Source organism: Uloborus diversus, chromosome 1 (assembly GCF_026930045.1).
Source record: "Uloborus diversus isolate 005 chromosome 1, Udiv.v.3.1, whole genome shotgun sequence".
In the NCBI taxonomy this organism is placed as follows: domain Eukaryota; kingdom Metazoa; phylum Arthropoda; class Arachnida; order Araneae; family Uloboridae; genus Uloborus; species Uloborus diversus.
Genome location: NC_072731.1, coordinates 16697412 through 16720106, shown reverse-complemented (window position 1 = coordinate 16720106; position 22695 = coordinate 16697412). Strand labels below are relative to the sequence as shown.

The following is a 22695-nucleotide window of genomic DNA, read 5'->3' as shown; positions in this document are numbered from 1 at the left end:
AATTAAGAAAGCATACAAAATATTTATAGCAAATTCCAAATGGTTTAGGTTTTACAGCCTGTTATTATTATTATTATTATTTGGAATTTTATGGTTATGATTAAAAGACTAAGTTGCAAGGTGTTCTTTTGATCCTGAAACAGTGTTATGAAAATCATTTAACTGAATCTAGAACACTCTAGCATTTCCCTTTAAGTGGAATATCAGTGAAATTGGAAAATCATAACCAATCATTTATTTATTATTTACTTTCAATTCTTGCTATAAAAGTGTTCTACTGCAGCATAAAAAAACTGCTAGATTTTTCACTCTGTTGTAATTCTTTGCTTTACAAACAAACCTAATTTTGAAACCCATGTTTTCATTCTCAACACCATTAAGTTAAATATATTTTTCTCAAACAATATTTAAAATCGGCATTGTGTGATGCAGCCTATAATATGCTATGGCTTTTTCATCCCTTTATTCCGGGGACGAAGGGGTAAGAAATTGATGCCTTTAAGTTCTTTTGCAAAATTTGAATTTTTACAAAAATCAACAAACAATGCATTGCAAGAAATAGAGGAATGCAACAAATTTGTACAAATTGGTATTTATTGATTGTATTAGATGACATAAGTACATTAAACTGTTATAAATACTTTGAAGACGACCTACTATTGTTAATAGCAGTATCCGAATGTAATGCAACCCTAGGTTCCTTAACAAATATCGCTTGTCTTGTTGAGCATAATTAGACAAATCTGATGTTAATAATTATGTTTCCTTTTAGAATTCTCTCAAGAAATGGAAGTACAGAAATCAAGCAGCAAAACGAGTTTGACCCCATCCTGCATTTCAGACCAGATATCTTTCAATAGTGCAGTAAAAATCTCCTGCAGAAACTCTGGAATTCATGAAAGTTTTCATCATAAGAATGCTATGATTTCTTCAAATCAGCAAAGACTTCCTGATCTTCTTTGGTCTTTCCCCACATTTCCACCACCAGAGGGTAAAAAAATATTTAACTGTCCCCATAATGAAAATCAAATTTCTCGTGTACGGAGGAGAAGTAGGAAGTTTTGGCTTGGATTGAGGAACGAAAAAAGGAAATCGTCTAAGAAACGATCCAACACACTTAAAAGTCCAAATTCTGCAGAGTGTGATAATTTTGAAATTTCCAATTTTAAAAAGTTAAGAAATGAACCTCGGAAGCAGAAACGTATTTCAAAGCAAAAAGTGGATGAAACTGTTAGCATTTGCCCTCTAGAAACATTATTCTCCAATAGTACTCCAAGAACAAATAAGGGGATCACTTTAAGTGTGGCTGGTTTCAAAAGAAGACCAAAATTTCCAAAAAAAGCAAATGTATCATGTACTGATAGACCCGTTGTGAGTGATTCGGAAGATAGTTCAACTGATAGCCTTATAGTGAATTCAGTAGCTCAGCTGCTGAATTTTTATTATGATGAAAGTAAACCTCATTCTTACAAATTGCCTCCCTTTTCAAAACTACTTTCTGGGACTAACATTTTAGATGAAGTAGATGAATCTGTGTTTAGTAAACTGGTAAATAGACATTATGTTGAGAAATCGCTTCTAAAACTGTATCTTGTGTCTAAGAGCATTTGTGATCCTTTAACTGAAGTGTTTTCAGCCTTAGTAAGTTGTAGCAAAAAAAAAGAAAGAAAATTCAAGAGTGCAGTCAGCAAAAAAATAATTCTATTTAAAAACCAAGATAAATTAAAAAAAAATTCTTTACATGTTAGTGAATGGGATGGAGAGACTGAAGAAAATGTAATTTCAGGAACACAAACATCTTTTGCAAACCAAGTCAGCCGCCAAACCAATTTGGAAAAGAATAGCACTAATGCTTCTGCCACTGAGATTAAAAATACAGCCAGAAAGACTAGAAGAGAAAGTCAAGCATCAGAAGAAAAAAGTTTCATTTTGTATTTAACTGAATGATGTAAGTGCCAATACACATGCAAAAGTTTTTAAATATGCATCAATATTTGTTTTGTATTTTTTTAATGTACCTTGTTACTTCTGGATAAAGAATAGTTTATTTTTTTATTTTTGTATTTGTTATTTAGGCATTATATAAAAGCAAATGTTTTCACTGAAAAGGGTATGCTTTATTCGTCCATGCCAACACTATAACTTATTTTTAATTACATTTCTAATTGTAATCAAATCTCTTCCATTGTCGAAAATCAAACTCTTCATCCATATTCGTTTTCTGCGAACATATTTACTGGAAAAATTGGAACGACTATTTATAAGAATGATGTCATAGTTTTTCAAATCAAACGATCTCAGTCACTGGAACCCATTGAATGTGTCCTTTGGGAAGAATAAAATATGCTTTTAGTTTTCTTTAAGTGAAAAAAATGAAAAAAAAAAAAACTAGTCAAACACTTAGTAGTAAGTACTTATTTTAAAAATTAGCTGTTTTTATTCAATTATATGCACTACCCTTAAAAGAAGAGGAAAATATGCATATGCACTTATGCATTTACATATAATCCAGGCTCTACTGATAAAGTAAAAAATCGAATGTTTGTGCAGAAACAAACCAAAAGTTATTGGTGTCCAGTGATCCAGTGACATTATTTAGCACTTTTGTCATGTATAGGGAATGCACCTTAATGATAATACTTAGCTAGCATTTTGAGACTTTTGTTCCCCTTTTCCTGTCAATTGATGACTAGATATTTTATTGAAATAAATTATTACTATGTAAACCTGCATTGATGTTTTTTCTTTTCATTTTTCTCTCTTAAAACGCAATGCATTCATACCGTCATTTAGGCGATCCTTTAACAAAACTGAGCAATTTTGTTTTTTGTTGCTTTTCCCCATTAAATGTATTGAACACAACCCTTTGCCCCTTCTTCCTGGAAAATTTTGAAATGATAGACCTGAATGTATTGCATAATCAATCAAGCATTGATCGTCGAATTTATAGTTTTTAAAATATTATAAAAGGAATTTGGTTATGAAAATACATAGACCTTTCTTAAATCTTTTTAAAGTAGTAATGTTTTTAAATTTTATATCATGACTATAATTAGTTATCAAAGTGTGCTTAGCAAAATTAATAAATGTAAGACACTATTTTTAAGTGAAATATAATTTTTAAAGTAATTTTCCTAGTCTGAGTGTTAGAAATTGACAAAAAGATTTTCAAAATAGGATATTAACGTAAATGGTTGAGGCAGCTAGGTTATTTCATATTTGAGACATATGCATTGTAAAATTTTTCCTATGTTAAAACAAACCTACATTTATTATGATTGCTACTAGATGTATTAAAACTAAATTTTAAAACATTCATATGTTCCATAAATGTGTACCCATAATAAAAAAATAAAAAAAAAGCTTTTAGAGCCAATCAATATTTCCCTTAACATTGTGTATGTATGTAATGGATTGATATAAAATTTTTCTTTCAGTGAGAAAAATCGATAAATTTATTTGTTATTGACAAGTTATTTAATTTTTAGTCTGAAATTTTTTAGTTATTAAGGTGGACAAAATGAAATTTTGTATGAGGCGGTTTTCCCCATTTTTTTTCCCTGGGTGGAAGAGAACAGACAACCGTGCTCCAAATGCAGTTTGAAATTCTAAAATCATTGTAAACAGTATTTTAGTTGCCCAACTTTAACATAACCTTATATTTATCTTTATAGTTATATGTGTGTTTATCAAGTGCAGATCCATGGGGTGGGGCAAATAGGCAGTGTTGCCAGATTGGGGGAAATTTCCCCATTTTGGGGAAATCTGGTGCTCTCTGGGAAAATTTTGGGGAAATGGGTTTTGAGGGGAATTCTTCGGGGAAAAATTTTTTCCTTGGGGAAAACCTGGGGAAAAAATATTTTTTTCGTATTTAAATTCGCGTCTTGACCTCTGGTAGTTACATTGTTTGTATCAAACAGCGTTGATTTAGCTTTGCTCAACTTTATGGAATTCGCATTTTGCATTATGTGGAATATTATGCTGCGGAATTCGCATTAATAGTTCTGCGTGAGTAACTAGTTGATACGTGAAACAGGCAAAAATAAGAGTGATGAAGAATGTTCTTAGATAAATATATACAAAAATCATAGTTTAAATGTACATACAGAAGCAGAGTAAGTAAATGCAAGTAGAAAAAAAAAATTGGTTATTTCTTATGTCTCGGTCAATTTATGACTAGTGGCACCCGCACGGCTTTGGCCGTAGTCGAAAATTAAAAGTTATTTTGATTCCTTTATATATTTACAAATAATGCATGATGAATTTCTCGCCAATTGGTTTGCCCACGTCACGGTTCCGCATTATGATAACTTGGTAATTTAGTCGTCCATCTTTTGATAATTTTGCTGGGGAAAATGTTCTTAAAATTGGAATAGAAAAAGAACAAAATCGAATTTTTGAAAAATCGCTTAAAGGTGTACACCCCCATGCTGCAAACTAATTCTTTGCCAAATTTCATGAAAATCGGTCGAACGGACTAGGTGATATGCGCGTCACAGAGATCCTGACAGAGAGACTTTCAGCTTTATTATTAGTAAAAAAAAAAAAGATAAAGAAGACAAAAAAAAAAAAAAAAAAAAAAAGCGAAAATGGGAAGAAAAAAAAGTTGGGGAATTTTATAAGGAAATTTGGCTATTTGGGGAAAATTTTTTTTTTCAAGAGACAAAAGTATCAGAGGAAGTCGACTCATTTTATGAAAATATTAGTGGAAAAATAATTTTTGAATTTGGGGAATTTTGATAGAAAACATCGCTTTTTGGGGAAAAGTTGGAAGGGAATTGGGGAAATCTGGATTTGACCATCTGGCAACATTGCAAATAGGTCATGACCTCTCCTGCCATAAAGTAGCCTAAAACCACATTCTGGGGCCTTCAACTCCAAAAACTTACCAGAAGAGAGATTCTCTGACAACTTGGGCTCCTATTTATACCTGTATTCTGCACTTTACGAACCCTTCTCCCCTTCCAATTTGTAAGCTATTATTTTAACTATCCCTTTCCAAAACTGAAAGCTTTGGACCACCTTTGATGACTATGTGGTCCACTGAAAGGAGAAATGACTACGCTAAAACTGATGCTTCCAGAGTTAGTAACCAATATTGATGCAATGTGCTGACATTACTGTTCTCTCAGCTCCCCCCCCCCCAATGATGAGACTAATATGTCAACTTAAAACAGAAGCAACGTCAATAAATTGGTGGAAAATTGGCGAGAGCTTGCCGAATTTAGTGCCCAAAATGAGAATCCTTCAAAACCCTATGTTAAATGATAGGCGATATTACGCCAATCACCATGAGGAGGCCTTCTAATTTACTCTTTTCTGGGTAGATTTCAATGTTTTTAATTGTTTTGTTGACCTTATTGGGTTCTTATTAAACCAGCTTAGAACATAAGTACAGCACCAATTATCTTCAGCTGCAAATAAATTTTAGTATATTTCTTTCTAAATTATAGCGGACCAGTCCAAAGAGTCGCCATGTTTTTTAAATTCGTCACTGGTGGCTGAAATGGAGGCACTGAGGTTAGTCCAAAACGAAAGTTTTGGACGTGGTGGAAAATTATTGAAATACCTTAAGTTATGCTTCAGGTATGTGAGAAATAGGTGATATAGAACTTCTTTAAGCATTTTGTTTCAGCAGAAGTGATTATTCATGTGGTACACATTCGCTATAAAAAAGAACATTTGTTGCAAATTAAACTTCATTAACTGACAGAATCAAATGTGGAAAAAATATATTTAAAATAGTTTTTTAAGCAAACAGTTTTTCTTATAACATAAAAACACACTTAATATTAAGATATTAATTCCACCTTTTTTTTTTTAAATTTTATTTTATGCTCAGTCAGATTTCTGATAGCGGGACTATTTCAATGAAAAACTGATAGGCAAAGTGGGCATCCGAACAGCAAGATTCGGCTCTGGTCATTCTTTTGGGGCTGAGGCCTTACGATGTAGATACTTACCCACAGGAGAGAGGGTTTAGTGTGACTCCCAACCACGGCCAGGGCCGATCCTAAAGTGTCGGCCGCCCCTCAAGAGCAATTTGCATATTTTGACTAATACTTAACGTTCGTATGAATCTTTCTTCAAATTCCTTTATCAAGTTCTAATTTAAAAGAGGAGGAAAAAAAACAGAAGGAGGATGAACCTATAAAAGGGAAGAGAAGTTTTATAGTAAGAAACTCCTTAGGTACAATTTATATCTTTGAAGAAATTAGATATCGAAATTTATACTAGTCGTAAAAACGCATTTTAACGTCTGTCTTCGGCAACATCAGAAGGACGGAGGAGAGGGAAAAATAGGGGGGATCACCCCCAGAAAAATTTTGAAATTGGCGTATGAAAAATAGTTTTAATTAATCTATTTTTCATACGCCAATTAATCTTTCGCCAATTAATTAATCTTTGGTTGTTCTTGGTTGCAAGGACAAAAGGGTTGTGTATATTCACGGTCCATGGAGAAATTCTCAAAATTGAAGTTGAAAATCGCAATTTTAGGAGAAAGAATTGTTGGAGTTCTTTACTAAAATTCTTTCAAAAATGAAGGCAATTTGAAGCTATTTTTTGTGACCGTAGCTTTGCTTAGGAAGAATCGGCGCTGTTCGCGAAAATTATCCGAAACTGAAGTTTTAAACACGCAATTTTAGGTTATCTTTGTTGACATTGCTGGAGGGAGGGAGATTCGGTCGTCTCCTATCGAAAGTTTTCGAAATTGAAGTTAAAAACTCAAATTTAGGTTGTCTTTGGCGATGTTAGGGGATCTGGCGACTTTCCTTCGGTAATTTATCTGCACTATTGTTTTGAAAACACATTTTTATCTATATTTGGAAACGATAGAGGAAACGTGAAAATATTCTGAACCGAAATATTTTTCGGGACTAAAATCAATTTTAGGGAAGGAAGGGTCTTGAGGCTCCCAAGCGGATATTTCAAAAAGCACAATTTCTATCTCTGGTGATGTTAAGGAAACGAGCAAGTTTCGGCGGATCTTTCTGGATATTTTTCGATATTAATACCTGAAAAATACAACTATAGATTTCTCTTCACCTCTCGACGATTGATGGGGGATGCCCTCGCCGTGAAAAGTTACATATAATAAGCCAAGTTCTCTTTCGGATTTTTTTAGAAATTGGAAATCCCAAAATCTTATTTTAGGCATTTTTCGATATTGATGAGACAAAGAGCGCACAGGTATTCAGCGTACCCTCACGAACTTTTTTTTGAAACAAGTCAATTCCAGGCTAGTTTAGGCAGGAAGGGGTTGGTGGCTCCGCGTAACCGCCTAAAAACGAAATTTTGATCTGTAGTGATTACATTAAAGAAAAAGGGGTAGTCCCCGAAAGTTCTTCGAAACTTATGTTTGAAAAACGCAATTTTATTTTGTTTTTGAATGAGAGGGGGTGGATTTAGGGGCCTCTCTAAAGACGCGAATTCATACTATCTTTGGTAGAAATGTTAGGGAATGGATTTCGGAGCCCTTCCAAAAATTTCGAAAAAAAAAAAAACCGAAAAATGCCATTGATCAATTTTTGATGACGTTAGGAAGGGCTTTCTTCAGAAAACACATTTTGGATTTTGGAGCCATATCATTTTTCGGCTATGTTTGATTAAGTTAAGGTAGATGGGGCGAATAAGAGACTTAATTGGGTCCTTAAGATCGGTGGTTTAACCAGCAAAGTTTCCCGAAATTAAAGTCCTAAAAACGCAATTTTAAGCCTTCTTTTGTCTCGTCAAGGAGGTCATTGCATCATTTTGGAGCTACACTTAAATTTGCTACCCTAGGCAAGGGCCCTGTCCTCCTACCTGATCTGAAACTGGGCAGTTCATTTGTGATTTTAATTAGAAAAAATTGCTGTAAAAGGAGAAAATTACAAAAACTTTAGTTCATTATTCATATTTGATTGGCTCTCAAAGGAGTCACAATTTGCCATTGTCTCCAGTGTTGCCAGATTGGGGGAAATTTCCCCATTTTGGGGAAATCTGGTGCTCTCTGGGGAAATTTTGGGGAAATGGGTTTTGTGGGGAATTTTTTGGGGAAAAAATTTTTTCTTGGGGAAAACCTGGGGAAACCTAAAACCTCGGGGGAAAAATTTTAATTAAATTTGCGTTACACTGTTTGTATCAAACAGCGTTGGTTTAGCTTTGCTCAACTTTATGGAATTCGCATTTCGTATTATGTAGAATTTTATGCTACGGAATTTGCATTAATAGTGTTGCGTGAGTTACTAGTTGATACGTGAAACAGGCAAAAATAAGTGTGATGAAGAATGTTCTTGGATAAATATATACAAAAATCATAGTTTAAATGTACATACAGAGTAGTAAACGCGAGTAGAAAAAAAAATATGTTTGGCTATTTCTTATTTCTCGTCAGACGCTTGTATTTATGACTAGTGGCACCCGCACGGCTTTGCCCGTAGTAGAAAATTAAAAGGTATTTTGGTTCCCTTGTATATTTACAAATAATGCAAGAGGAATTTCTCGCCAATTGGCTTGCCCACGTTACGGTTCCACGTTATGATAACTTGGTGATTTAGTTGTCCATTTTATGATAATTCTGCTTGGGAAAATGTTCTTAAAATTGGAATAGAAAAAGAACGAAATCGAATTTTCGAAAAATCGCTTAAAGGTGCACACCCCATGCTACAAACTAATTCTCTGCCAAATTTCAGGAAAGTCAGTGGAACGGTCTAGGTGCTATGCGCGTCACAGAGATCCTGACAGATAGACTTTCAGCTTTATTATTAGTAAAGAAAGGTAAAGATAAAGACAAGAAAAAAAAGAGAAAATGAGAAGAAAAAAAAAGTTGGGGAATTTGGTAAGAAAATTTGGCTATTTGGGGAAGAAAAAAAATTCCAAGAGACAAAAATATCAGAGGAAGTCGATTCATTTTATGAAAATATTGGTGGAAAAATAATTTTTGAATTTGGGGAATTTTGATAAAAAACATCGCTTTTTGGGGAAAAATGGAAGGGAATTGGGGAAATCTGGATTTGACCATCTGGCAACACTGATTGTCTCTCCAAGCATCCACGATTGTTGGTCACAGAATTTGTTGTTTGAAGTGCTTGCAAGATAATCTGATCAGCATATTTTTATTATTATTATTATTATTTTATGAAATATGTCTTCATTGATTAGGGTCTATAAAAGCTAGGGTGTAATCATTATTGGTCTCATTAGACCATTCAGTCTTTTTTTTTCTTCTATATTTTCATTTTACTATGAATTTAAATGAAACACCTAATATATAAAAATCTCCTTTCACGTGTTTAGTTATTAAACTCTCCAAAACGACTTGTTCGATTTTCATAAATTTTTTTATGTGTATTTGTTAAGTATGAGAATATGACATAAAGTATATTTCATATCGCTAGGTAATCAGCGTGTCCCTATCCAGAAATGTTTTTGAAAACCATTGTAAAATCCTTTGTTGAAAATCATTGAAAAAAACCTTGTTGAAAATCATTGTAAAAACTATTGCTGAAAATAATTGTAAAAGCCTTGCCTAAACTAATTACAAACATTTCATTTGTAGACAAACCGAAGATGGCAACAAAAATTTTTTAAATCTAAAATATAAAAATCTCATGCCACAGTGTTTGTGTTTGAACCGAAACGGCTCGACCGATTTTTATAAAATTCTTGGTAGGTATGAGAATAGGTAGTAAAATATATTTCATACTGTTAGGTAGTTAGGGTGTTGCTATCCGAAATTTGTTTGGTTACCAAATGTCAAAATTACCCCTGGTAAAACAATGAAAACCCTCAGTGATTTAAAATTTTTATTTGTTGCCATCCTCTATTTGTTAACAAAACAAATGTTTGAAATAATTTAAGCGAGGCTTTTACAATCGTTTTCATCTTTAATCTTTGTGAAGCATGATTAAAACATAGGAGAGTGCGGATAGGAGTGTAAAAAATTTGCGAATGCCAAATAAAAAGAAAGGGGGGGGGGGAGATTAAAAAAAAAAAAAAAAAAAAAACTGGATAGAGACATTGTAATTGAAACCCTGGCATATTCGGCAGGACAAAGCATATTCTTTTTTTTATTATTTATTTTTTTAATGTCCCTCCAGGTGGGACAAACAAATCATTTATCATTTCGCTAATTCTCGAGCATCTTTTGGCATTGCAGCAACGTTATTGTATGGCGGTTGAACTATTCATGCAGCATTTAACCTGGCATGACACTTAACATTTAAAACCAGACACAGTGTGCAACAGAAGAAAACATGGCCACAGTACTGAAAGAATGCAAAATTATCACCTGAGATGAATGCACTATAGCTCACAAACATCCTCTTAAAGAACATTGAACAGAAAACTGAAAGATATAAAAAACAGCGACAAACTATTCGGCGGCACTCTGTTACTTCTTTCAGGCGATTTCAGACTAATACTTCCCTTTATTCCATGTTCAACGTACTGTACCGATGCGATTCCTCCACTTGTTTGCTGTTGTGATTCAATGTGTGGGGTCGGTCTAGAAATTCTTTCCCAGACCACACTCATCGAGAGAAAAACATGTTACGCGGGTGTTTTATATCTGTCACCAGTACGGGAGCTGGATAAGTATAAGACCACACGTAAAGACGGTTTTTGCTCCCCTTTTCTGAGAAATGTTCGAAATTAGATCTTCAGAATAGCTGAATTCTATCCGAAGCTGGACATTTGTTGTGCACATAAACTTTCTCCGTTTGGTGTGATATGATGTCTGTGACACTATAGGGAACATTTTTCCACCACCTTGTCAACATCGTCTGACTGTTGTAAACAGGGGTGCATTCCCCGCCAAACGAATCCCCGTATATAAGAGAAAGTAAATAGGTCAAAGGGGGAAACACTCGTAGAGCAGAGATGCTGTTGAGTCGCGGAGTGGCTCACGCAGTTCAAAATATCTTTGTAACATTAAATAATCTGTAATTTGTAATATAGCTGTAAATATTGATGTCATTAAACGTCTCTAAAAGACCATGCATTTTCTTGTCGTCTTTACACAAGAGGTGGATCGGTACAGTACCGTGTTCAGAGAGGATGACTTTTTTTTCGATATTTTTGCGAAATGAAATAGTGAATAATTGTGTGTTTTGAGAAATTTCGAGTTATCATTCATAATGTTACAAACTTATTTCGAATTTTTGTCTTACATAAATGTTTCATATTATGGGTACTGTTTCCTGTGAATAAAAGTGTTTGTGCTATATGAAAAGTGCTTTTCTAATCAGAGTTTTATGGACTTGGAAAGAGCGGTATGAGGATCGAAAAGTGAATGCATAAGAAAAACAGGAGGGGTTGATCTTGGAAGATGATCACCTCAACACCAAAAGTTGAACAGTCTCCTTTTCCTCCCCTTTTCATTTCAGTCCGATTCAGTTCAATGCGCTGTCGTGGACATGCTGAATGAAAACAATAAAGGAATTTCTCATATTAAACCATCATCGGAATTTAGATGAGCGATTAAATCATCTTTTTTTTTTTCTTTTGCAATGCTTTAATGTACTTTTTTCTTGTTATTATTATTTTTTGGAAAAGAAAAAATTGTGTCTGAAACATAGTGAAGTTTTTTTTTTTTTTTTTTTTTCAAATATTTTGAAACATTTTTTTACGATATTGGATTTTTTCTACAGATTTTTTTCTACAAAAACTTATTCCTCATTTTCAATTCTATTTTTTAAAAGGAACGTACTTTTAAAACAGTTGTTGATAATTTTATTTAAAAATATTAAAAGTATCATTATTATGTGCTCAAATATGAAAAAAGAATAGGAATTAATTTTCAAATAAAAACTGTTCCATTAAACATAAAAGGTGTGTCTTGTATATATATATATGAATTAGGACACTGACTCCCAATTTTTTGGAGCCCATCGCCCCCCCCCCCTAGAGATTGTCAGACACACACATTGATTTGAAGGTAAATTTAAAAGAAAAAAATCCTTCGCAATTAATGTATAATCAAATAGGGCCAGTTTCATTCAGCAATGTTTATTCTTCAGAAAACAACTGCTGCTTTTAGATTATTGCTGTAAATGCTTCATATTCGACTACTCCTTGTACCTCAAAAGAGGATCATTTCTTGTAGTTGTACAGCGGTATTTGGCGCAGCTCCATGACACTGATATCTGCATTCCATTGCAAAGCTATCTTAGCTATCTTTATGAAACCTTTATCCATGTTCATTGCTTACAGCTCTATAGCTTTTAAACAAAATATCCTGGAGGAAGTGGAAGAAATAAAGTTTCAGAGACATAGTATAATGCATCAACACCCACATAACTTCTGTAGCAGTTTTTTCGACAACTGTTAATAGTTTTCGTTTCCTCCAGCTGCGTATAAATACTTGTAACACACCCTTAAAAGCTTCCAAAAACTGTTTTATCTCTATTCTTCCCATTTTTTAAAATAAAAAACTCATTTTCATAATTTGGCGTATTTGCAGGGCCGTTAAAATTTCTCCCCTTAACCTTTGCTTCAATATACCTTTAAGGTATTGGAAAACCACCCTTGTTTACAGTTCACACGAAGTTCTTCATTATTCTCCGCTGAATATGCTTTGGTGGAAACAGAAATGGGTGGATCTACTAGTGCTCATTTTGGTCAGTTCTCTCCCCGGAATTTAAATTTCTTGAAATCTATTTGTGTTTTATGTTGTGAGATTTTACATATCGACCAGGGGTCAAAGTTAAAAAGACAGTTAATTCCATTGGAGTTGTTTCTCTCTGCCGAAAAAAAAAGAACATTGGTGAGATTTAACTACCCCAGTTGGCCTCAGATTTAACTACCCATCTTGAAAACAAGATTTAGTCTTTTTTTTTCATGGTGATTTTCATGTTTAACAATTAAAAATCCCAACAAAACATAAATGTGAAAAAGAAGTCAAGTCCGGTTGAAATGAGGTGCGGGAAAGACGGTAGGTGTCACCGACAAAAAAAGTTCAGATCTAAACAGTTACCAAGTTCCATAGCAGTTCCTCATAGAAGTTGGATTTTCCCATGTTCTTCAATTCATTTTGAAAACAATTTTTTACTTGCTTTGATAATGGATTTTAAACTTGCGGCAAGTTTTAGTCATCACTTTTTTTTTTCAAACTTGCCAAGTTTTAAATCTAGTATCAAAGAAAGTAAAAAATTGTTTTCTAAATGAATTGAAGAACATGGGAAAATCCAAATTCTATGAGGAACTGCTATGGAACTTGGTAACTGTTTAGATCTGAACTTTTTATTGTCGATCACACCGACCGTCTTTCCCGCACCTCATTTCAACCGGACTTGGCTTCTTTTTCACATTTATGTTTTGTTGGGAAATCATTACTTTTTGAAAAGCTAAATCAAAGGTTATGTTCTAATTTAGACAGTTATAAATGCAAAAGCGTATATTACAAATATATAATTTCCTTTTTTTCTCCTGCTGTTACGGTGCACTGGTTTGCGGTTTCTTTTTATTAGAAGCTATGAAGATATTTTGATAACTGGGGACTTGGCGCGATCGTCAATTTTGGGCAATAATCATCTGTTTTCCCGTTTATCAGCAAGGCCAACGTACATTAGCTCTTGGTCTTTGGCTTCCTCAAATTTGTCGGCAATTAGGAAAATTGCTAAGACTCATCTCAAAAATCTGAGTTACTTTATTGCTCGGGTATTATAACGTAGATCGTAAAATATGCAAAATTTGCGAAAATATTTCTTAATTGTTGAAATTATTGCTGCCATTTTTGCTCCTCCTGTAAAATTTTGCACTTAATTGAGATCTAAAGTTTTTATAAAATTTTTAAGCCGGTTATTTTTATTTTAAAGGCTTAGCTCTAGATGTGCAATTTTAATTATTTGATGGATCATTTTTCATTTTAGCGGAACATAAAGTATTGTTTCAAGCCCCATTTTGGTTAGAAATTAAATTGCTAATTTAAAACTTCAACAACCTTGTTTTGGCAACGTTTGACGAACCCATTTGTTTTGATTTATTTGGCGAAATATTTTGCAATTGCACGGTGAAGTGATTACGCCGTGACACTCATAAAAAACAGCGTAGTTTTTTGCTATTTTAATGTAGTTTTTTGACTTTTTAGATTTTCCCCTTTACATATGCATGAAAATCTATCTTTATGCCAAATTTCAAGTATGTGAGACACTTGGAAGTTCGGAAACATTTTGATGAGTGAGTGAGTGAGTCAGTGTAAAAAATGACACTTTTCAGATAGTAATAACTCCATAACTATAAGAGGTACGTTCATGAAATTTAGGATTATAGGTCTGCTAGGCAGCTGTATTAGACACACAAAATTTCAAGCACGTAGAGTTAATAGTTTTTGAGAAATGAGTGAGTCAAAAGTAGATTGAAATGGTTCGTGTAAGATACACACTGGCAGATGTGTCGCCGGGGATATTTCGATAATTGGGAATCTGGTGCGGTCGTTTCATTTTTGGCGTAAATAATTTTATTTTGGTAACCCTGTTGATTTATAGTAACCCTATGTGAATAGATGTTTCTTTGTTTTGATTTGCAAAGAAAAATACCTCTCGCGCAGGCGCTGGAGCCAAAAATTGATGCTAATGAAGAAAGATCGCCAGATTCCCAATTATCGAAATATCCCCGTGTCGCCTGATTTCCGAACTTGGCTGACTCACTACCGTGTGTCTAAATGCGGAAATAACTAATTCGAGCCGGATGTAGTTTCAGCGTTGGGTACTGTAATATAAAAATGCATTTAATACTTATTAAGATCTTATTTTCACACTTTTTTAATGTTCAAATTTCTTATAATGGGGCTTTCTTAATGGAAAACTTTTTGCCAAAGCTCGTGTCAGGAGCAGTGGCGTACCTAGGGGTTGACCGGAGTGGCTTTCGCCAGGGTCGCAGCAGCCAGGGGGGCAGTATCATTTTAACTGATTTAGAAGAAAAAAAAAAAGATTTTTTTTGTTAAAATCGTCATGCAAGTAGAAAAATGTTAAAAAAAGCACTCTAAAGAAAAAGAGCTATTTAGAAGAAAATGATATAATCCTTTATTCGCAGGGACAGAAATGGGTGGGGGGGGGGGGGAAACTGTTATTTGAACAAAATATTGAGAGGCAATCACTAGCGAACATATAATACTTTTATTTTGCCTGTATGTAAATGATCGTGTTTTATAAACAAATTTCAGATTAGCAGTACTTTTTGTATTTGCTTTGCTTTTTTAATTATAATAGAATTTTTTTAATGCTTTGATTTTTATCTCTGTGATTTTTATCGCCAACATCCCTGAAATTTTGTACAAAATTACTTCGAGCCCCGGGGAGTGCTCCTGGGATTTTATTTTTTAAATTTTGAATTAGTTTTTTTCTAATTAATTTTTTAAACTAAAATTTCATATAAATTGTCTATTGAAGGAAGAAAAAATTTCCCTATCATTCAATGTCATTCAAAAGATTTTTTTTCTGACCCATATTATGCTTGTTCCAGTTTCCTCAATTAAAAATAGCAGGTATATAAGGGTTTCTATTCCAGCCAAAGTCCTTTAAGCTAAAAATTCAATTCAAGAGCTATAGAGTAAAATGTTTGCCAGTAGAGACTACGAATATACGACTTTTCAAACGTAAAAGCGGCCGTTTTGCTATGCTCCGTAATCCCTTAGCACATTTTGCTGTGAAATGTTGTATAAGTTCGTTTATATAACTTAAGGCCTAAGGCCCCTAATGGATGGGGTTTGATACACTCCTCCGCAATTTTGTAGAAAAGGAAGTCCCTCCCCTTCCCAAAATAACTGAAATGAGACGATCTTTCATGGTGTTTGGAAAGGGGGGGGGCGGAGGTTTGCGAATTTATAAAAGGGTAAGGGTGTGAAATCGATCGCCCCCTCCTTGAATAGTTTCTGTATCCGTCCTTGGCTCTGAATGTAAAATGCGTTATTTTTATCAAGAAACGTTGCTATAGTCAACCTATTCAGTTGTTCAACATATCACACACTGGCAAGGAAACTGACTCAACCACAAGAAAAAAAAAACAGCAATGGAGAAAATTAAGGTTTGACGCAATAGTAATTTTAAGTGATTTAGTCTCAAACATTACAATATGCGCAGTCAACTTATTATGTGATGTTTATTAATTAGTTTTTGAAGTATAGATACATAATGCATGCTTTAAGCTCGAAAAATATTCTTCCAAATTATGAAATTTTAATGATGTGTCATTATTGATGAAATCGTTTCTACGCCCCCCCCCCCCCGCACCATTTAGGTGAGCTAACTTTGCGGTTTTTGTGTCTAGAAAAAGCACTAAATTTAGATTTTAAATCAATGGCCGGTACGGTTTTCCCAGATTTTGAATTGTGTCTCTTTCCTTGCTGGAGTGCGATATGATTCTTTATTAAAAACATACATGATCATAAACAAATTGTGACGAGAGCTATCCAGGAAGGAGGGGGGGGGGGAGCCGGTCTTTTCCCTTAAAACAATTGTTACTGCGATTTTGGTGACTTAGAGCAAGAGCAAACCTAAGGAGTCGTTCACAAATGATATCACGCTTGAAAGGGGTAGGGAGAGAGGCTTCGGGGTTCATGAACTTCGGACAGTTAGTCTCAAGGGGGAAGGAGGGGATTATAAGAAATATGACTTCACATATTTTGGTCCAAATAAAAGCGTTCGTTATAGAAATATGTTCATCGAACATTGCGTGAGATGTGACGAGGGGAGAGGCTAAGGTGAAGTGTAACGTCCTTTATGGACAATCCGTGTTTACGTTAGGCTACTGTGTACTGAAGTGTTATAACTAACTTCGTTTCTGCCTCCCCCCCCCAGAAACGAAGTTGGTTACTTCCCCCCCCCCCCCGCCTTGAAAATACTCGCCCTGGGGGTAGTCGTCATCTCTTAAGCCGGACCCAACCGATGAACCTATAATTTTAAAACAGTATTCAAACCAAAGACACTTTTTATAACGCATCGCAAATTATTACATATTTCTAAACATTAATATTCATGCAATACTTAGAGAAATAGCCTTGACTTTAATAGTCAATTGCTTTAAATATTTCAGATTGATTTTTTATTGTTTTTTCATTTACTTTTATTTCTCACATGTAAATCCTTTCTGGAACAATTGCCCAGTCTCCGCCTTTGGTTCAACCAAGTTTTTTTTTTTTTTTTTTTTGGGGGGGGGGGGTCAACTTTTGTTCGAATAATGTTTTCATGATTTTTCAAAAATAACTGCTACTGTAGATCTACTGACTGTATATCCGCTCTATATGATCTGAAATTTTGTACAATCCATACAGATGCATCAAAAAGACCCAACCCATAAGAGCTACTGAGTCACCCCCCCCCTCAAGAAAAGGGAGAGGGAGATGGAGAGAAATATTAAGTCTTCAAAACGAACGCAACCCTTAAGCATTTCAATGCCACAGTCTGTGTCGGCAGAACAATATTTTGGCCCACCTCTGTAAATTAAAAAAGTTAAATTAAACAGTACCGGATCTCGATTCTTCCGAGACGAGCAAAGACATTAAACTACCGTTTTTTCCTATTTTTTTTAAGTTTCTAAATCAAGTTTTAAAGTTCAAAAAAAAAAAAAAAATGTGAAACGTAAAATAAAGCTAACACTGAAACAATTTTTATGTGCCTTGATAGAAGGATACGAATGTTTATAAGTCTGAAAAGGCACATCTTTAGGCTTCTATACTTGCAACATAGGAAGGACGCGAGGAAAGGGAGGAATCAGATAAATTCCCCCAGAAATTTTTCGAAATTGGTTGCCCTATATCGGCCTCAGGAGAAAAAGAATCGAGAGAAGGGGTTCTAGTTCCCTTCCAAGCGATATTTTTAAAGATGATTTCAAAACCGCAATTTTACAATTTTCGGAACGTTGGAAGAGAGGGAAACTCCACGATTTTGTTTTTTTAACTTATTTTTATCTGTTCAAAATTGAAGTCTATTTTTTGGAAGCATTTAAATACTGAAGTATACTCGACCCAATTTTAAACTACATTTAGTTACTACAGGGAATCCGGCGACTCTCCTTCGGAATTTTTCGACTTTGAAATTTTAAAAACGTAAGCTTATAATATTTGTGTAAACCTTAAAAGGAAAGGGGACAATTTTCCCGAGTATTTCCCCTAAGATTTTTTTAATAGGGCGCCGTGCCCTTCCGCTTTTAAGCTAACTTTTGACCCTAAACTTAATCAACCCTCCTTGTCCCTTTAATGTTGAAACGAAACTTCACAAAAGCGAATTTTTTTCCAAAAGGTAAAGATTCACACAAACCTGTCCTTGAAATGTCATTCTCTCGCATCAATAACTTATTCACAAGAATCTGATTAAAATATATATCTGAATGTTTTTTGCTTTATCTTTAAAACTAAACATCAAAATCTTTTGAATATCCTCATATAAATAACAGCCGATGATCGAGAAACCCGCGTGCTTCAGCAATGAAACTCGCGCCACGGCATGATAATTTGATAATATGTTTTGGTAATGTTTAACATGCAGGAAAAGGTTTTATTATGACAAGGCTGAGCTAGATCCGGTAACTTAACTATTTTACTGGTAACACTGTGTCATTTCAGGTGAATGAAGAAACGAAGAAATGGTCAGCAATGAACGCTTTCTAATGGAGTTTAGGGTTAATCCATTGGAGTTAAGGTTACAATTTCAACTCTCTAAGTATCACCAGATCGGCAATTGCTTCGTTCAAATGTAGAAGAGTAGAAGCAATTTTCACCTGTCATACCTTGACGGGCAACTTTCTAGTTTTAAAAATAATTACTATCGAAAACACTTGAACTTTGTATGTATCTAGAAAACCAAAAAGGAAAAGAGGCACCTTTTGTGTTTTACAAATTTCAACTCTCTAAGTATCACCAGATCGGCAATTGCTTCGTTCAAATGTAGAAGAGTAGAAGCAATTTTCACCTGTCATACCTTGACGGGCAACTTTCTAGTTTTAAAAATAATTACTATCGAAAACACTTGAACTTTGTATGTATCTAGAAAACCAAAAAGGAAAAGAGGCACCTTTTGTGTTTTACAAATCTGCTCTTAAGTCACTAAAGATAGCTTCAAATTTCCTTTTTTGAAATTTTCATGAGAGAGCTCCGTAACCCTTTTAATCTGCACTATAGCCTAAAATAGATTTCAGTTTCAGAAAAAAATGCCCAGAGGGACTAGTGTTACCCTTAGACCAAAAAAGGGGCAGTGCGCTTTCATGTAAAACGGTATTTTTTAAGGGAATGGTGAAGATTTGAAGACTTTGACAATTTTTCGATATTTAAATCAGAAAAACACAAATGAGGACTTTGATGTAAGATTCAAGAACCAGGTAAGTCTAGACTCACTCATTTTTGGTAAGACCTACAAATAACATCAGTGTCCGATAGAAAGGCTAATATCTTTCCCACATTATTTACTACAAAGCAGAGGTCTGATATTACATTTGTGTCTCGTTGTTGCACCAATCGGAACATCTATATTTTCCACACGCAAAAATGAATATTTAAGAAAAAAGGAGAAAGATTGGACGTAACTGGTTCTTGTATCAAAGCTCTCAAGTGTAGACTTAAGATTTGTTGGTGACTTTAGGACTACAAAAGGACCTCGTACCAAAAATGTCTTAGGGACCCCGCTAAGTCTAAATCAGACCCTGATTACAACTAATGTTGGTAAAAAAAAAAAAACCTTGCCGCTGCCCTCCCCCCCGCAGTTCTAAATCCGCCTATGTTCAGGAGCTCTCCCTTCTACGTAGAAATTTTGTCCTGTTTCAGATTCAGTTTATCGTAGTCCAGACTTGCTTTCCCGTATGCGATTCTGAGATGAAAGTATACAATAGATTAATGAAATCTCTTGCCACCTGACAGCACTTAGTTGAATCTGTCACAACCAGTGAATACCTGGGGCGTGCACAGAAATTTTGGGGCCCGTCACAAATGACTTTTACGAGGCCCCTCCATCTTGTTTACCCCTACGTCCCTACATATATTTCACCCCTCATTTAAAAAATCTCGGACCCCCTTCCTGCTCGACACCGGGCCAACAGGTGTCCCTTCTCTCCCCCCCCCCCGTGCTTGCCCCTGCTCATGTTTGTATCAACACCCCAAAGCATGGTCCACGCATTTATGGCAGGGCCAGGGCCGTTTCGTCTAATGGTGCAGGACCCTTCAAATTTTGTTAATAGATGTACAAATATAAGTTTTTAATCCTATATTTTTGAATCAGGCCCTTTTTCAGGCTTCATTCTACCAAAAAAAAAAAAAAAAAAAAAAAAAAAAAAATTCTTACTCTTAGTAAATGTATAAATTATGTTCATGTATATTCTCCTTGCGTTTTGAAACAAATTGTATTTAAATTTAAAGCTATTTTGAAACAAATAATAAATACATCGCTACGGAATCCGAAAAATTGATTCTCATTCGGTTCAAGAACGTACGTGATTTATATTTATTAATGAATTGCAAATATCATTGGTTTTATTGAATTTATGTGAAATGGGGGGGGGGGGGGGAAGGCAGAGATAACTAAACTTTATTGGAAAGGAGAAAATTCTTAATTTGCCGAATGAAATCCCAGCTCTACCGAATGCCTGCACACAATTGTACATACATTACATCCACTGGAAAGAACATTGAGCATCATTGAAAACATTTTAAGAAAAGAAAATAAGAACATTAAAGTTGCAATACTGTCTCCTAATATGTCGAATCAATTATTCAAAACGCCCTCCCCCCAAATGGGGGGGGGGAGGTCACATTGACCTTCAGTGGCTTCCCATCGGGTGGACCTTGGGGAGGGGAGCGCAATTTCTTAAGTTCGGCAGGGGCGCTAGTCCCCATAGGTAAGGTACTGATCAGGAGAGCAAGTTCCAAGAAATTTAAGAAGTATCGGAATATACGGGCTATAAGCACAGAGAGAGTGTTGCGGGGACCTTCTCTAGTCAAGTTGAGCTATTAGGGATAGTAACATAACACAAATTTCGCAAATTAATTTAAGAAATTTATTTTCAAGTTTTTTTTTCTTTTATACATTACTTAACAGAATTTAATTGTTGGTTCGAGCTACTCTCTGGTCTTGTTTTATTAGTTATTTCTTCACAGCAGGAAATGCTATACATAATCCTGTTCAGTAACTTAGTGCAAGTCGGTATTCATCCTGGAGCATGATGTCCTGTGTGTATGTACTTTAAAAACTGTTCAATGCGATTAAAATGGGCTTCTTTTTATAGATTCTACTAAATGTTTCAGTCCATCATTAGACGTGAAGAACCTTCCATTTTCAGCATTCATCGGGATAAACTACGCACCTCGTGAGAAGTTCTGCAATACAAACCTGAAATAAAAAGCATAGAAAATTTAGAGATGGTAAATGTGGCAGTTTGTGGAATAGTTTTGATTGGCACTTTAAGAGCATACAAAAAGATTTGGTACGGTACAATTTAAGCAAGGCTTTTTCAATGATTTTCATCTTCAATCTTAGTGAAATTCACGATTAAAGCATAGGAGAGACGATTAAAACATTGAGTGCGGGTAGGAGGGTAAAAATCTGCGTATGCCAAAAAAAAAAAAAAAAAAAAAAAAAAAAACTGGATTGGGAGATCGTAATTGAACTCCTAGCACTTTCAGTGAGACAAAGCAGATTCTTTTTTTTTTTTTAATGCACTCCAGGTGGAACAAACAAATCATTTATCATTTCGCTAATTCTCGAGCATCTTTTGGCATTACGGCAACTTTATTGCAAGGCGGTAAAACTATTTATGCAGCATTTAACCTGGCATGGCACTTAATATTCAAAACCAGACACAGTGTGCAACAGAAGAAAACATGGCCACAGTACTAAAAGAATGCAAAATTATCACCTGAGATGAATGCACTATAGCTCACAAACATCCTCTTAAAGAACATTGAACAGAAAACTGAAAGATATAAAAAACAGCGACAAACTATTCGGCGGCACTCTGTTACTCCTTTCAGGCGATTTCAGACTAATACTTCCCTTTATTCCATGTTCAACGTACCGTGTTCAGAGAGGAGGACTTTTTTTTTTCGATATTTTTGCGAAATGAAATAGTGAATAATTGTGTGTTTTGAGAAATTTCGAGTTATGATTCATAATGTTACAAACTTATTTCGAATTTTTGTCTTACATAAATGTTTCATATTATGGGTACTGTTTCCTGTGAATAAAAGTGTTTGTGCTATATGAAAAGTGCTTTTCTAATCAGAGTTTTATGGACATGGAGAGAGCGGTATGAAGATCGAAAAGTGAATGCATAAGAAAAACAGGAGGGGTTGATCTTGGAAGATGACCACATCGACACCAAAAGTTGAACAGTCTCCTTCTCCTCTCCTTTTCATTTCAGTCCGAATCAGTTCAATGCGCTGTCATGGATATATTGAATGAAAACAATAAAGTATAATTTCTCATATTAAACCATCATCGGAATTTAGATGAACAATCAAACCATCTTTTTTTTTTCCTTTTGCAATGCTTTAATGTATTTTTTTTTTGTTATTATTAGTATTATTATATTGGAAAAGAGAAAAAATTGTGTCTGAGTGCAATACTGTCTGCTAATTTGTCGAATTCATTATTCAAAATGCCCCCCTCCAGATGGGGGGAGGTCATATTGACCTTCAGTGTTTTTCCATCGGGTTTCTTGGGGAGGGGCGCGCAATTTCTTAAGTTCGGCAGGGGCGCTAGACCCCATAGGTAGCTACTGGTCAGGAGAGCAAGT

At 34.7% G+C, this 22695-nt stretch overlaps 1 protein-coding gene across 1 annotated transcript in view; it reads right to left on the bottom strand.

The window, feature by feature from the left end:
* Window positions 1–20944: 20944 nt before the first annotated feature.
* LOC129228241 (uncharacterized) overlaps window positions 20945–22695 on the bottom strand; it is a 62716-nt gene continuing 60965 nt past the window's right edge. Inside the window, exon 7 of the mRNA XM_054862912.1 lies at window positions 20945–21290. Coding sequence (XP_054718887.1) covers window positions 21237–21290 — 54 coding nt within the window. The 3' untranslated portion in view covers window positions 20945–21236. The remainder of the gene's footprint in view (window positions 21291–22695) is intronic.